Source organism: Ochotona princeps, chromosome 25, assembly GCF_030435755.1.
Source record: "Ochotona princeps isolate mOchPri1 chromosome 25, mOchPri1.hap1, whole genome shotgun sequence".
Lineage (NCBI taxonomy): Eukaryota > Metazoa > Chordata > Mammalia > Lagomorpha > Ochotonidae > Ochotona > Ochotona princeps.
Window position 1 is genome coordinate 3,782,047 of NC_080856.1, and position 17,219 is coordinate 3,799,265.

Genomic DNA, 17,219 nt, shown 5'->3' on the forward strand with positions numbered 1-17,219 from the left:
ACAAGAGGCAAACAGCTTTGTGGTGAGGAGGCCCAGATGAATAGAAAAGGTGGGAATATGAATGTTAGCGAAAAGACTTCAGAACACACTTTAAATATGATAGATATTTTTCTTTAGTTATCTGTTTGAGTAGCAGCAAGACACTTCCTGTGCCCTCAAAAGCTAAAGCTAGGCCAAGGCAGAAGCTGAAGTCTGCAGCCCAGCACTTAAGTCTCCTACATGGGTGATTGGAACCCAAGTAGCTGAGTCATTTCCACTGCCTCTTAGGGATCTGTGTTAGCAGGAAGCTGGAGTCTGGAGCCAGAGCCAAGAACCAAACCGAGCTGCTCCTGTGGTGGACAGGGGAATCTTAACTGCTAGTTAAATGCCCACTCTATGATGGCTATTTTTAAGTATTTGAAAAACTGTCTTATAAAAGAGATTATATTTATTTTATGAGTGATCGGTTGTCAACAATATGTAGAGAAGAACATTTCCTGGTATGAGTAAAGGTATTTTTTTTTTTAAGATATTTAGTTTTATTGGAAAGGCAGGTCAGATTTACAGAGAGAGAGAGAAAGATCTTCCATTCGCTGCTTTACTCCTGAAATAGCTGCAATGGTGAGAGCTGAGTCCATCTGGAGTTGTAAGCCTTGAGATTCCTCCAGATCTCCCACACAGGTGCAGGATCCCAAGGACTTGGGCCATCCTCTGCAGCATTACTAGGCCATAAGCAGGGAGCTGGAATGGAACTGGAAAAGCCAGGACACAAACTGGTCCATAGCATATGGAATTCCAGCAGATGCCGGATCCTCTCATTTCTATTAAACATGATTTCAGGTGGAATTTATCCTTGATACTAAAATAACATCTGCACTTGTGGAAAGTGACCTATAGTTTGTAACTGTTATGTTCTGGGTATAATATATCTTCTTGTGAGTAGTGTTTTGTAGGAAGGAATAAAAGGAAAGTCATATTTAAATTAGATCTTTGCTCTTTCTATTAAGGAAAAATCTAACCCATCCTTGGCTTATAGACTGCCTAGTAAAATCAGTTGTTTATTCAGATTTGAAGGTTAAGGGATTGATTAATGTTCTTTTTTTTTTTTTTTTTTTAATCACCAATTTTTTTTTTTTTTTTTTAAGATTTATTCAGTTTATTACAGCCAGATATACACAGAGGAGGAGAGACAGAGAGGAAGATCTTCCGTCTGATGATTCACTCCCCAAGTGAGCCGCAACGGGCTGATGCAGTGCTGATCCGAAGCCGGGAACCTGGAACCTCTTCCGGGTCTCCCACGCGGGTGCAGTGTCCCAATGCATTGGGCCGTCCTCAACTGCTTTCCCAGGCCACAAGCAGGGAGCTTGATGGGAAGTGGAGCTGCCGGGATTAGAACCGGCGCCCATATGGGATCCTGGGGCTTTTAAGGCAAGGACTTTAGCCACTAGGCCACGCCGCCGGGCCCGATTAATGTTCTCTTAAATGAAAGTTAAAGAAATGGGCCTGGTGCAAGGGCTTAGTGTTTAAATACTTGCCTTACATGCGCCAGGATCCCATATGGGCACCGGCTGATGTACTAGCTGTTCCACTTCCCACCCAACTCCCTTCCTGTGGCCTGGGAAAGCAGTGGAAGGTGGCACAAGGCCTTAGCACCCTGCAGCTGTGTGGGAGACCCAGGGGGGGATCCTGGAATCTGATCTGCTCAGTTCCAGTTGTTGTGGACATTTGGGGAGAGAGGCAGGGGGTGGGAGATCTTGCTATCTGTGTTTCCTTTTCTCTGTAAATCTGCCTTTTTAGTAAAAGTCAATAGACTTTTTTAAAGGAAAGTTAAAAAAAACAAGGTTAAGAGATTTTTGACTTACAAGAGGCCTGCACTAATTTGTGATGCTTTGGCTTTAGGGGAAAATTTTCAGCAACTGGGGATTGTAGCAAGTGAGGGTAAGTGAGAAGGGTTCAGCCTTCCCCTTTGTACTTGAGCCTGTTTATCCCGTCCCTCTAGTTCACATTCCAAATTAAGGTTGTTTTTGGTTTTTTTGGCTGGAAAAGCAAATCAGATTTACAGAGAGGAGAGACAGAGAGTTCAGTCTTCCAACCAATGGGTCTTCCACTTAGTGGCATGGACCCAAGGCTTTGGGCCATTCTCTGATGCTTTCCCAGGCAACAAGTAGGGAGCTGGATGGGAAATGGGACAACTGGGGCATGAACCAGTGTCCATATGCAATCCTGGCGCATATAAGGCAAGGATTTACCCACTAGACTGGTTCTAATCTGGCGACCCTATTTCCCGTCCAGCTTCTTGTGGCCTGAGAAAAGCAGTCAACCTTGGGACCCTGTACCCACATGGGAGATCCGGAAGAAGCTCATGGATTCTGGCTTCAGATAGGCTCAGCTCCAGCTGTTGCGGCCAGTTGGGGCGTGAATCAGTGCACGGAAGATATTCTCTGTCTTTCCTCCTCTGTATATCTGACTTTCCAGTAAAAGTAAATAAATCTTTGAAAATAAAAAAGCTAATAAGCTGATGAAGAGAGATAGTTTAAAATTAGTATCAGTTGTGTCAATGTGAAAGTGAGTCTGTAATCTTCTAAGCCAAATAAAGATAACACTTTAAAACTATGCTTATAGGGCCTGGCGCCGTGGCCTAGTGGCTAAAGTCCTCGCCCTGAACACGCCCCGGGATCCCATATGGGCGCCGATTCTAATCCCGGCAGCTCCACTTCCCATCAAGCTCCCTGCTTGTGGCCTGGGAAAGCAGTTGAGGACAGCCTAATACCTTGGGACCCTGCACCCGTGTGGGAGTCCTGGAGGAGGTTCCAGGTTCCTGGCTTTGGATCGGCGCAGCACCGGCCGTTGCGGCTCACTTGGGGAGTGAACCATCGGATGGAAGATCTTCCTCTCTGTCTCTCCTCTTCTATGTATATCCGCCTTTCCAATAAAAATAAATAAATCTTTAGAAAAAAAAACTATGCTTATAACATACTTTTAAAACTTATTTTGGAGATGTATATATATTGAGAAATCTTCCATCTGCTGATTCACTCACCAGATGGATGCAGTGGCCTGGGCTGGGCCAGGCCAAAACCAGGGGCCAGGAACTTCTTCTGACGTCTCCCGTGCGGTTAGTACTGGTCCAAACACAGGGACTATCTTAGTTGTTTTTCTCAGGCCTGTAGCAAACAGCTCTATTGGAAGTAGAGCTAGCAGGACTTGAACTAGTGCTAGTGAGGTGCCGGTTACAGACATTGGCTTTACCTACTGTGGCACACTGCTGGAAAATTATACAGCTGTGCTTTTTTTTGTTTTAAGATTTTTTTTTTAATTTATTTTTATTGGAAAGGCAGATATACAGAGGGAAGGAGAGACAACAGGAAGATCCTCTATCTACTGGTTCACTCCCCAAGTGGCCACAGTGGCCGAAGCTGAGCTGATCCAAAGCTAGGAGCCTGGAGCCTCTTTCTGATCTCCCATGACTGCTGTTCTTTTTTAAAGATTTATTTTATTTATTTGAAATGTGGAGTTACAGAGAAAAAGGCAGAGATCTTTCATCCACTAGTTTACTCTCCAAATAGCTACAACAGCCAAAACTGTGTCAGGCTTAAGCTAGAAGCTTTATGCTGGTCTCCTGTGTGGGTACTGAGGTCCACGCACTTGAGCCATATTCTGCTGGTTTCCCAGGGAGCTGGATCAAGAGTGGATTAGCAATGACTCAAACGTATCTGTTTGAGAAGCCAGCATCACAGGCACTGGCTTTGCACCTGCTGCAGTGCCAAGCTCCTGTGTTTGTATGAAACCAGCAGAACCTGTCAACTTTTCCTGTTCTTGTTGTCGACCAATAATGAGAGTGCCTTGATTCAGCCTGTATTGATCCCATTTGCATCTCCCTCTGTTTTTCAGGGACAGCACTTGTCCTAGCCAGGTTACCTTTGAATAAGATCACTGAATGTCTCAGTGAACTCTGTTCTGTTCAGGTTATGGCACTGAAAAAGGTGAGTCCGGTTAAATACGACATGAAACAAAACATGGATACTTGCAAGAAAGGAAAATACCTTAAAATATCTTATTTACAGATAATATTTTATCTACCTAAGAAACCCATAAGAATGACCTGGATATAAGTCTATCAAAGTTGTTATAATAAGCAATTATCATTTCAAAATCAGTAGGGTCTTGTTATATCGTTAATGAACAGTTAGAAGATATAATGGGAAAGGACCATTCCAGTGATTCCATGAAGGATATTTTAAGACTGTTTTCTCCAGTTACATTTGTTATATAATAATTGTAGACATACCAATGAGATTTGTTCAAACCTGACAAGATTCTAAATTTGTCTTTAGATATGTACTGGTAGAAATTGCTAAGGAACATTAAAGAAAAAAAAACAACTTCCTGGAAATAATATAAAGCTAAATAAATATAAACATTATTTATTATGTATTAAATGTGAAGTATTATATACCATCTACATTTTAAATATAATGTATAATAATTACAATTAAAGTAAACAGTGAAAAAAGAATCAAATGCTACTGTTTTCCTCTTAGCAGTGATCAGTGAACAGGAGTAGTGGCAGTTCTGGCCTGGATTCAGTGAGATGGAGGAAAGTAGGCATTAAGTTTACACTATTTGATGAACAGATGAGCTGAGGTTGAAGCAGAGCTCATGTGTTAGGATGTGTGTCGTGTGACAGCTCTTGTATTTGTCCACTTAGCTGTTGTCTCAGGAGCCCAGCAATGGCATGTCCTCAGATCCCTCGGTATTCTTGGATCGCCTGGCAGTGATATTCAGGTAAGAGGATGACTCTGGATGCCTCACTGTGATTAAAGGCTCAAATGAAACCATTCTGTAGTCAAGTATACAAGTTCTGCCAAGTACCACCCATGGTCTTGACAAGAGACTAAGCTTGTTACATGGAATTTTGAGGCAAAGATGAATTCTGAGAAACCATTCTTGCTTAGTCTTTATTAAAAAGGTCTTTTAAAGTATAATTGATTCTTGTGGAGTGCAGTTGAATGATTCTCAAACTTGCTCATGCTTTGGAATCACCTTTAGCGCTCATCAGACCACTGAGTGCTATCTCATAAGATCCCAAGGAAAGATTATGATGCTGCTTACTGTTACAGAAACCACAGTTTCAAAATCAGTGCTGGGTAGAGTATGGATACGAGAAAGCAATGGGGTCTCTTTAATGGTTGGGCATTGTGAGTGACTGTGTTTGAACTATGTATCTTCAGTTAGGTAGCTTACAGTTTGTGAGACCTGTAGGTGAACTGGAATGTCAGGCCGATGGTTAGAGGAAGTCTGTGTATTGTTTGTGTTTATTACTGATTATGCTATCTCTGAGTTGGTACAGTGCTTTGTTTATTTGTATAATTGGGAGAGCCTTAATATGTGCTATGAGGAGGGCTTGTTAACACTGACACTATTTCACAATAAGGCGAAAATCTGCACTGGATGTAGATGTCCATAATAAAGAAAATTTAATTTTTCTAAGGATTGATTTATTTTTATTGGGAAGGCATATTTACAGAAAACAAGGAGAGACAGAAAGATCTGTCCACTGGTTCGTCCCTAAGTGAACCAAGAGCTGGGCCAATCGGAAGCCAGGAGCCTGGAGCTTCTTCCAGGTCTCTCATGCAGGTACAGGGTGCCAAGGCTTTGAACAATCCTCCACTGCTTTCCCAGGCCATAACCAGTTTGAAAGGTAGAGTTACAGAGTGTGGTTGGGGGGAGCCCTAGCCTGTGGTGCATTCACTAAATAGTGGCAGAAGCCAGGGTGGGGTGACACTGAAGCCAGGTGGCAGAGTTTCTTTTGCGTCTTCCACACTGGTGCAGGAGCCCAAGCGCTTGGGCCGTCTGCTGCTGCTCTCCCAGGCACATTAGCAGGGAGCTGGATCATAAGGGGAACAGCTGGGTTTCCAACTGAGAACAGGGGATGCCTGTGCTGCAGCCAGTGCTTTACCCACTGTGCCACAATGCTGGCCGAAGTCTAACTTCTGATGGTAGCAGTAGAACAATACTTGGTTCTTCATAGTAGATTCAGATAACATTTTTAATTTAGAGAAGCTACACATTCAGATTACAGGGAAAATGGGATAGTTGTAGTGCCCCCGTGGGCTTCCCATTCATATGAAGTTACATCAAATTCGCATATTCTAGTGGCAGTGGCAAAAACTGAAATCATGAGTTATAGCATGTGCTTGTGTTTGAGTGGAGTAGAAGGAGAAGGTGTTTAGGTAAGGAAAGAACTTTGCATTCTGGCTTTCATTATTTGGCAAGAATGATTCTGTGTAAACACAGATTGGAGCCTGGGCCTTCAGTGAAAACATTCGTTCACTATTTGGGGTTTTGTCTTTTCCCAGACACACTAATCCTATTGTGGAAAATGGACAGACTCATCCATGCCAGAAGGTCATACAAGAAGTAAGTCCTGAGGAGTGCTGTGGGATCATGGCGTTTTTGGTTTCCTCGTACAAGAATTTGTATAGCTTAGTTGAGAAAGTACTATCTTCCATGGTATGATTGTGGTTTCACTCACATGAGGTACAGAATGATCTAAATATTTAAAATATTTAGATGTGATAATAAAACAGGGTGTTGGGCAATATCCTGAAGCTCAATAAAGAAGTAGAAAAGGATTCGCGTGTGCTTTCTGGAGTTGCTGGCAGGCCTTATCAGCAATAGCAAAATGTTTGTAACACAGCTCATGGCTTCAATGTTGCCACTGACCGAATACTTCCCTGCTGCTCTTCCGCAGAGGGTAATGCGGATCAGGAATTGGGGTTTGAGATGTGCTTTTCACATCAGAAAATCACAGCCACACTGAGTATCCACTGGTGCTCAGCCAGGTGATGTCATTCCCCTAACTTCCTTAGGTCAGTGTCTTCCCCATTCCTGAAACTACTAAATATCTGCTGTAAGAATGTACTCTTTTTATCCTTATTCATGAAGTCAGCTGTAGGAGAGTGGCATCTCTTAACAATTAAAGACATGTCCTTCCTGTTCCAAAACGCTTGCCGTGTTTCTCCTAAGAAGTGGTTGAGTTTCAGTGAGAGACAGTGTTAGGAGCCTGTGTACACGCACAGGCACACATACCAGTCAGCAGCAGGCAGGGTGTGACTTCTTTTGAAGGCTTTGTTCATATTTTTAAAAATCCAAATCAGATGTTACCAACTCAAGGCCATTCTATTTTTTTTCTTGCACTTTTGACTCAGATATGGCCGGTTTTGTCTGAGACTCTAAATAAGCACCGAGCTGATAATCGGATTGTAGAACGTTGTTGCAGATGCCTGCGCTTTGCAGTTCGCTGTGTAGGCAAAGGATCTGCAGCCCTGCTGCAGCCACTTGTCACCCAGGTGAGTTTCCCTTGAAGGACAAGGTTACGTTGTGCAGTTTCAAGTAAGAATCACTGAAACAAAAACGTTGCTGATAAAATGAAATGCTTTTCATTTATTAAATAAAACAAAATAAACAAGAGATCAGTACCTATTGTCTGTACACCTGTGGTGTACAAGGGAAACGGCCGATACTTCTTCTAAGTGATGGTAGTTTAAATAGCTACACATTCCAGTGTGAAGTTATATGTGAGCGGAATGACTTATGGGTAACTCAGTAACTGGCAAAGGTAAACATCTTTGTATTAATTTTCATGGGGAAAATGGCAAATCATGCTTTGCTTTCTCTTTCTCTCTTTTTAAAAATTTAATTATTTGAAAGCTAAAATGACAGAGGAGGGACAGAGAAAGAAAATGATTTTGTATCTTCTGGTTCACTCTCTACATGGCCGCAGTAGCTAGAGCTGGGCCAGGGCAGTGCCAGAAGCCAGGAACTCCATTGGGCTTCCCATGTAGGTGACAGGAGCCTTGAACTCAGGCCAAGCCCTGCTGTCTTAGAAGCATCACAGGGAGCTGGATTGGAAGCAGAGTAACCAGAGGACTCACACTGGCAGGTGATGCTGGCAGTTGCAAGCATGGGCTTAAACAGCTGTGCCACAGCACTAGCCCCCAAAGGAATTTTATTCTAACTAGAATTGTTTACATGAGTTTACAACTCCTACTTATTAAAGAATAAATCTTACCCTTTTTATTTCTAAGTTTCATCTGTAATTATGATGGTATACTCACTGTTGGAGTGCTTTCAGATGGAGTGTTCAGTGTGGGACTCCTATGCTTAGGACACTAAGGTATTTGTGCTGGTACTAACCTCATAGCAGGGACAAGACTAGAGTGAAGGAAGTGAAGAAGCTAGGGCACAGGACGTAGGGAAGTGAGATGAAAAGCGGATCTGGCTGTCAAGCCCACGTGTTCTGCTAAGCCAAACTTCCACCTTATGAACTGATACTTGATGAAGCATGAGGAATTGAACTCGTTGTTTGTGGTTTTGCCTCCATAGATGGTGAATGTGTACCATGTACATCAGCATTCCTGTTTCTTATACCTTGGCAGTATCCTTGTGGATGAGTATGGCATGGAGGAAGGCTGTCGTCAGGGACTCCTGGACATGCTCCAGGTAGGCTTTCATTGGGAGGGTCCATGAATCAGGCCTGGAGGACCCCACGTCCTGACTGTGCTCGTCACCACCCACCCTTGGTGATTGCTTAATAACAGAGGTAGAAACTTTCCGAGTTTCCTCTGGACAGGAAATTCATGCTTTGGGAGAATGAGACAGAAAGAGACAGTGTTGGCATTAATATAATCATTACACACTTACTGCTGGGATTTGTGCTTCAGACAATGTGTTGAGGGGAAGGGTGAGTGGGAAAAGGGATTTAAAATAGCACTAAGATCAAACATGATTTTATTTTTAGTGTCTTGCTTGGAATAGCCAGTGAACTAGTTTACTTAGCAGCACGGAGAGTTTGAGGGTTAATAATTGGCAGTGAAAGAGGCTTCTAATATACTGTTTTTTCTTCCCTTCTAGGCAGAGAGTTTGGGGCATAGTGGGGAGGGGGACTGGGGTGTTGTAGATGTATTGGGGAGTGAAAGTGCTGCTCCTTTTCCATTAAGATAGTGGTTTTACCAAGAAACCTCCATCTGATCCTTTCATGGCTTGGTCATGAACACTGTTTTTCGAAATTTGTGAAGCTTTGAAATGGTATCTCAGCTGAAATCCATACCTTTAGCTCTTTCTGAAATCATTCTGAAGTTATGGACGTAATATGTGAAAATCCTGCTCGTTAACTAGGAAAGATTTCAGTCTGTTATTCGTCCTTACTTATTTTAAAGATTTATATGTATATTTGAAAGGCAGAGTTGCCCTTGCCAGAACCACAGGCTGAGGGTTAGCTTACTATTCCGCCACGTCGGCCCCAGTCTTCTCTTGATCTGATTCTTTCATGATCTTTTGTTTTCCCATCTGTGATTACCTTTTGTGTTCTGTGTTGTGTTTGGTGGCAAGTCTGAGTGCTGTTGTATTTTTGTGTGAGCATTTATTTTAGAATCCCTCGTCTGTTTCAGGCACTGTGCATCCCCACGTTTCAGCTCTTAGAGCAACAGAGTGGCCTACAGAACCACCCGGACACTGTGGATGACCTATTCCGGCTGGCCACCAGGTAGGGCATGCTGAAGAACATACCTTTTTTTTTTAGATGATTTATTTATTTTTATTGGAAAGGCAAATCAGATTTGCAGATTGGAGAGAAAGAGAGAGGAACATCTTCCATCTGCTGGTTCACTCCCGAAATCTCTGCAGTGACGGAGCTGAACTTATCTGAAACCAGGAGCGAGGAACTTCTTGCAGGTTTTCCACATGGGTACAGGGTCCCAAGACTTTGGGTCATGCTCTGTTGCTTTCCCAAGCCAGTAAGCATGGTGTTGCATGGGAGGTGAAGCAGCCAGAACACAAATTGGTACCCATATGGGATCCTGTTGCTTGCAAGGGGAGGACTTTACCTACTAGGCTACTGCACTGGGGCTTGAATTTCTTCTTGGTTCTCAGCTAAAGTGTTAGAATCAAATCACTGCTTTTTTTATATATAAAAAGAAGCACTGAATTGCTTATTACTATAAAGCAGTATTGACTGCTTGGTTTTTAAGATTAAATATTGAAATTTTGTTGTTGATGTTAGCTTTGGAACAGGTTAGAAAAGCCTTTTTTAAATGTTATTTTTTTTTTTAAGATTTGTTTATTTTTATTGGCCAGTGAGATATACAAAGAGGAGAGACAGAGAGGAAGATCTTCCGTTCGATGATTCACTCCCCAAGTGGCTGCAACGGCTCATGCTGCGCCGATCCAAAGCCAGGAACCTGGAACCTCCTCCAGGTCTCCCGTGTGGGTACAGGGTCCCAAGGCTCTGGGCTGTTCCCCACTGCTTTTCCAGGCCACAAGCAGAGAGCTGGATGGGAAGTGGAGCCGCCAGAATTAGAACCGACGCCCGTATGGGATCCCGGCGCGTTCAGGGCAAGGACTTTAGCCACTAGGCCACGGCGCCGGGCCCTTAAAATGTTATTGTATTTGAGAAGCAGAGAGACAAGGAGATGACTCACTAGCAACAGGGAGGGTAGACCAGCCTAAAACCAGGACCTGCAGTCCCTGCTGGGTCTTTGATATGAGTGGCACGACCCAGGCCTGTGAGCCATCATCTGTTGCCCCAAAGATACAGAGCACCTGGGATTCAAACCACGCACTCCATGCTGGCATCCTGTGTGATAGATGTACAGGAGTGCCTCAGGTGGCAAGCGAGGCTATGGCACCAGGCAGCAGCCCAGAAAAACCTTTCTTGCTTTCAGTTAGTCATTGACAGGGCTGTCAGCTTGTTTTTCTGAAATGTGTTCCTTGCAAAACTAATCCTTAGAGCTGCTCTTCACACAAATGATATAAGTTTGGGACATACTTGTTTTTTTTTTTTTTTTTTTTACTGGAAAGGCAGATTTACAGAGAGAAAGAGAGACAGAAAGAACGATTTTACATCTACTGGTTCAAGTGGCCCCAACAGCCAGAGCTGAGCCAATCCAGAGCCGGGAGCTTGTTCCATGTCTCCCATGCAGGTGCATGTCCCGAGGCTTTAGCCCATTCTAAACTGCTTTCCCAAGCCATAAGCAGGGAGTGGGATGGGAAGTGGAAGCTCCGGCATGAATCAGCACCCATATGGGGTCTCCGCACGTGCAAGGCAAGGATTTAGCCACTGAGCCGTCTTGCTGGACCAGGAAATATTCTTTTTCATATATTAAAGGAGTCTATAAACACTATATCAGTTTAAAAATACAAAACAAGGGTGCAATAGCATAGTGGTCAATGTCCTCACCCTGAACGCCCCGGGATCCCATATGGGTGCCGGTTCTAATCCCAGCAGCCCTGCTTTCCATCCAGCTCCCTGCTTGTGGCCTGGGAAAGCAGTCAAGGATGGCCCAATGCTTTGGGACCCTGCACCCACATGGGAGACCTGGAAGAGGCTCCAGGCTCCTGGGTTCGAATTGGCTCAGCTCCAGCTGTTGCAGTCTCTTGGGGAGTGAACCATCGGATGGAAGATCTTCTGTCTCTCCTTTTCTTGAATATCTGCCTTTCCAATAAAAATAAATAAATCTTAAAAAAATAGAAAGCAAATTCACTTTCTATTTTGCTTGAGACACAAAGAATCCATGTGCTGGTTCACTGCTCAAAATTTAGTTTGTTAACTAATCAGTTTGTGCTGTGCAATGTTTAACTTCCTATAAGGCAAACGTGTTATGTTACAAAGAGTAATGGTTATATATTTGGACTTTTACAGATTGAATTTTAGAAGTGGGAGTGTAGGATCTTCTCACAATGTTGGGTCCTTGTTGGGGAGCCACTTGTGTAGCATTTGCTTCCAAAAGTGTTTATTACCTTAAGTTCTGGGTGCATTTTATGTGCTACAATCACACATCATTTTTTAATTTAGATGTCAGTTACGTATGACACACATTCCCATAGTACAGAACAGCTTAAATTTGTGGATATCATTGCTATTTGGAGTGGTGCCTGTGTTTTCCCAATAAAACAAAAATTGTAGCAGTAAAATCTATCATTTCACAAATCTTATTTCAACACACAACTTTTGGTTTGGGTTTTGTTTTGTTTTTAGGTAATACTGTTGGTGTCCTAGAAATTGGTATTCGAAGGTGTGTGCTGGGGGAATGCTGCTGTAACCGGACTTTTTAACCCATGAGAATTTCCAGTTCTTAACTGCCTGGCTGATCTTTCATCATTGCAAGTTGTGTTTGGACACATATCTTTTCACTTGCTGATCTAAGATATAGTCCCTGGTTTTTCCTGACATTTTGTTTTTTCAAAAAGCAGGTTCACAACAAAACTACCTGAAAAGTATAGCTTGTATGTACTGCTTATCCCTCTTTCCCACACACCGCGCCTCTCCTGCTGTCAACACCCTGCAGCACCAGGGGGCGGAGGTGGTTAGGCAGCGCCACAGTGACATTAGGGAGGGTTGCTGATATTCGGTGTCCACCATTTAGTGATCATCTGCCCAGAGCATCCCCCAAACTATGTCTCTTCATCCCTCCCTGCCACCCCGGCACCATGTATCTTTGTCCCAGCTGTTTTTATACCAAGCTTCTTTTTTCACACCAGGTTTATTCAACGTAGCCCTGTCACTTTACTGAGGAGCCAAGTAGTCATCCCAATCTTACAGTGGGCTATTGCCTCTACCACTCTAGACCACCGAGATGCCAATTGTAGTGTCATGCGATTCCTGCGAGACCTCATTCACACAGGGGTAGCCAATGATGTAAGTATACACGTTGCACGTTTCAGATTCACTGTTTATATTGTCCTTACTCTTTAGGAGAAAACTAGTACCTTAACATTACCTAATTTAATGTGTATTGGTAAATATTTACCATAATGGATCATTCGCTAACAAAATAGCAATATTAGATCTAAGATGTTGAGTGCTACAAGTTGTACAAAACTATACCTCCTCCAAGACCATTTAAAATCTTGTTAAAGAGATTAACAAATATAAATACTTCACTAACAAGAAGACAATATTTAGTTGTCAAATGAATGGTATAATTATGGTTGCTCTGAGTTCACAGAAGAGAAGGCTGTCAACAGAAAGGGGTTGGGATAAGTGGAAGAGAAGGGAGCTCAGTGGAGCCGTCAGGTAGAGGCAGCATTAGTGCCTAGTGGGAGAAGATAGCAAACAAGGGCGTGAAATCTTACAGAGAAGCTCAGTATGACGGCCAGTGCTGTGCTGTGGCACGTCAAGACACTGCCTGTAGTGCATCCTTCCATGGAGGAGCTGGTTCGAGTCCTGCTGATCCGCTTCCAATTCCGCTTCCTCCTAATAGTCCAGGAAAGCAGTGGAAGACAACTTGAGCACTTGAGCCTGCCATCCACATGGGAGACCCAAAGGAAGCTCCTGGCTCCTGGCTTTCGACCTGCCCAGGTCTTGCTGTTCTGACCATTTGGGGAATGAAACAGCCAATGGAAAATCTCTGTCTATCCCTCTCTCCCTGTAACTCTGACTTTCAAGTAAAATAATAAGGCTTTTTAAAATCTATTTATTTGAAAGGTAGAGTGATGGTGGCAGTAATGTGTCTTATAGCTACTGATTTCCTACCTAAATAGCTACAGTGGCCAGGGCTGGGCAAGGTCAAAGCCAGGAACTCATAACTCCATTCTGGGCTTCCTGCGTGAGTGGGAAGGGCCCACACACCTGGGCCATCATCCAGTGCTTTGGGGGAGCTAGATGGAAAGTATGGTAGCCAGGACCCAAACGGGCACTCCTGTGTTGGATCCTGACATTATCATCCACTGCACAGTGCCAACCCAGAAAGATAATTTTTAAAAGATTTTTCTGAAGCTAATTAGGTATATGTGTATGTACGTAAAGACAGTAACAAAAAGGGAAAAATCAGGATTTTTTAGTAGAAATATTCAATTCTCATTTCAGTTGGTTTTATAAAAAGGAAGTAGCACAATATTTTAAAAGGAAAAAATTAAGAGAATTGCTAATATTAATACTTAACCGTTGTCTCTGCCTTGTAATCTCAAGTATTATGTTTAATTTTTGTAAATGCCAGTTTTCTTGGTACCAAATTCCTAATGTTTTCTTTCAGATGATGAGTAAATTGACTTTATGGATTCATTTGTGACACACTTAACTTTTCTTCATGAGGGAAGACATGAGGCTAATACAGTACTTGGTCTTTGGAAAGTTGAGACTGGGACCACATGTCTTTTGGGTTTGTGCTCTCTTGCAGCATGAAGAGGACTTTGAATTACGGAAAGAACTGATTGCACAAGTGATGACCCAGCTTGGCCAGCAGCTTGTCAGCCAGCTGCTGCACACATGCTGCTTCTGTCTGCCCCCCTACACCCTGCCAGACGTGGCTGAAGTGCTCTGGGAGATCATGCAGGTCGACAGGCCGGTAAGGTGGATTGGTGAGGACTCTGTGCATACCCCATAATAAATGAGCATTGACTCCTTGAGGCCAACCCTGACTTTATCTTTCAAGATATTTTTATATATTTACTGACAGAGTGAGAGAGGCAGAGAGATCTTATATCCCCTCATTCATGCATCAAATGACTGTAACAACCAGGGCTGAGGCTGGCCAAAGCCAGGACCAAGAATTCCATCCGTGTGTCCCACATGGATGGCCTGGCCCAAGGGCTTGGTTCATTTTGTACTGCGTTTCCAAGTGCATTAGCAAAAGCTGAATCAGAGGCAGAGAAGCCAGGACTGGAGCTGGTGCTCCAATATGGGATGCTGCCCTTACCAGCCCTCACTCTGAAACCAGCCCTGCTTTATGTCCGTGGAACCAGTCTTAGCTATAATGCTGTTTATTAAATGGTAGATAAAGAGGCCCATAGGAAGCTAGTCATTTCTTACTGAATTTTTGGAAGTGTGCTTGTGTCAATGTTGTAGAGTTTAACCAAGTTGTATATTATGTAATAGGTGTTTTCTAAGTATAGTAGTAAGGTATACTATAACCTGTGAGTTATTAAAATAGGATTTATGATTTTAACTATTAATATAAAAGCAGTTTACGAAATTATACAAATGAACCTAAAATGAGCTGCCTTCCAGACCATCAGTGGGTAAGAATTCGTACTGAGCAGGACCTTCCGTTCTTGCTAGTTGTGGATTATGCACGTGCCATTGCAGTCTAATGCAATAGCACTCTGCCTTTTCTTAAAGAGTATTCTTTAAGCCCTGAGGGACCACCTTTAGTCTTCAATTCCAAAAGCCTTTGGCTTGAGAAATTAAATCTCTATGGAGACTTGTTATATAAATTTATAAGCAAATTCTTGATTTACAAATATGTGGCTAAGTGAAAGGAAATGAGACCAACAAATTTGAACAGCAGCACACTGAGGAAGCCACATGCATACAAGAACTTACTGTGTAAGTGCCCTACAGCAGCCGAAGCCCCACCTGTGTTGCTGGCATTCCATATCCAAGTGCTGCTTCAAGTCCGGGATGCTCCAGCTCTATTCCTGCTGCCACTAATGCACCTGGTGCAGCTGCAGAAGATGCCCCAAGTGCTTGAGCCATTGCCTCCGTGTTCCTGGCTCTGGTGTGTTGGAGTCATTTGTGAGTGACCCAGTCACTGCAGCACTCGGTTGTCTGCTGCTTTCCCAGGTCATAACTGAGAGCTAGATCTAAAGGGGCAGCAACTAGTGGCCAGCCATGGGGTAGCAGTGTCACGGGGGCTGCGCAGCCGCTTGTGATACAGTGCTGGCCCCTTTTGACTGCATTTGAGTTTAAATCGTGTATTTGTTACAGGAGAGGTTGCAGTTTATGCATGGGTCATTTTTAGATTTCAAAACACTCTGAATTAGAGCTCTGTCTGTCCTGAGGCTTTTACCCATGCTTGCTTTTTTTTGACTTTGTATCCTTTGAAAGTAATGCTCACTCTGTCCTATTTGATCATGATTGAGCATGATAGATACATGTTAATTGAAAAAATAAAAACTGGCTATAAGAAAGTAAATTTATGGTTGAAACTATGACCAAAATATACATCACACTTAAGAAAAGAGTGAAAGGACCCAGTGCGGTAGCCTAAAGGCTAAGTCCTTGCCTTGCACGTGCCAAGATCCCATATGGGTGCTGGTTCTAATCCCAACGGCCCTGCTACCCATCCAGCTTCCTGCCTCTGGCCTGGGAAAGGAGTCGAGGATGGTCCGAAGCCTTGGGACCCTGCACCCACATAGGAGACCCAGAAGAAGCTCCTGGCTCCTGGCTCCTATCAGCTCAGCACTGACCATTACAGCAGCTTGGGATGTGAACCAGTGGACAGAGGATTTTTCTCTCTCTTCTTTTCTCTGTGTATCTGACTTTCTAATAAAAATAAATAAGTCTTAAAAAAAAACAGTGAACGAGGCAGGCAACATGGTACATTTTTCTTATTTTTATTATTATTATTGCAAAGTCAGATATACAGAGAGGAGGAGAGACAGAGGAAGATCTTCCGTCTGATGATTCACTCCCTAAGTGGCCGCAATGGCTCGTGCTGCGCCGATCCAAAGCCAGGAACTTTCCTCCAGGTTTCCCATGTGGGTGCAGGTCCCAAAGCTTTGGGCCGTCCTTGGTTGCTTTCCCAGGCCACAAGCAGGGAGCTGGATGGGAAGTGGAGCTGCCGGGATTAGAACCGGCGTCCATATGGGATCCCGGTGCATTCAGGGCAAGGACTTTAGCTGCTAGGCCACGGCGCCAGGCCCAACATGGTACATTTGTTTTATCTGTCACTTGGGGTGCCTGCATCCCATATTGTAGTGGCTGTCCTCTGCTGGTGCGTGAAGGAAGCCATAGTTGGCTCCAGTACAAGTATTCTAGCCACCACCCGAGGAAACCCAAACTTAGTTTCTGGCTCATGATTTGAGGCTGCTGCAGCCCCAGATGCTGCAAGTATTGGAGAAGTGAACTAGCAGATGGAAGACACCTCTCTCGGTTTCTCCGTCACACAGAAGTGAAAAGGTATGAGTGAAGAAAAATTAGAGCTGACTCAAAGCACAACAGTTAAACTCAAAATAACCCAGAAGAAACCACTAGAATTTGGATTTTTAGTTCAAAGAGGAAGGAAGTAAAGGGGAGTAGAGGCAGATCATTCTGAATAGCACATGAAAGGGATAAAGAGCACAGCTAGAAATAAATGGTCTTAATATCGTAAGTGTCACTGTTCTAATCTAAAGAGCAGGCAGGTGTCCTCAAGGGATAGAATCAGTGCTGCTTCTGCAGAGGTGGGCTTGAGTTCCTCAGAGCCTGCGCTCATATCCATGTGTACTTTCTAAAGTGCTCAGACTTTGTATTCCTGCTC

The 17,219-nt window shown here is 43.5% G+C and overlaps 1 protein-coding gene across 2 annotated transcripts in view; it reads left to right on the forward strand.

Moving 5' to 3' along the window:
* TNPO3 (transportin 3) overlaps nucleotides 1-17,219 on the forward strand; it is a 184,774-nt gene that overhangs the window by 45,883 nt on the left and 121,672 nt on the right. For both annotated transcript variants that reach the window (XR_009244230.1, XM_058655037.1), the window contains exons 13-20: nucleotides 3,871-3,962; nucleotides 4,688-4,764; nucleotides 6,339-6,399; nucleotides 7,191-7,331; nucleotides 8,368-8,484; nucleotides 9,432-9,526; nucleotides 12,520-12,676; nucleotides 14,157-14,324. Coding sequence is in view for 1 of the 2 variants with exons in the window: in XM_058655037.1 (XP_058511020.1) it covers nucleotides 3,871-3,962; nucleotides 4,688-4,764; nucleotides 6,339-6,399; nucleotides 7,191-7,331; nucleotides 8,368-8,484; nucleotides 9,432-9,526; nucleotides 12,520-12,676; nucleotides 14,157-14,324 (908 nt within the window). In the remaining variant the exon portion in view is untranslated. The remainder of the gene's footprint in view (nucleotides 1-3,870; nucleotides 3,963-4,687; nucleotides 4,765-6,338; nucleotides 6,400-7,190; nucleotides 7,332-8,367; nucleotides 8,485-9,431; nucleotides 9,527-12,519; nucleotides 12,677-14,156; nucleotides 14,325-17,219) is intronic.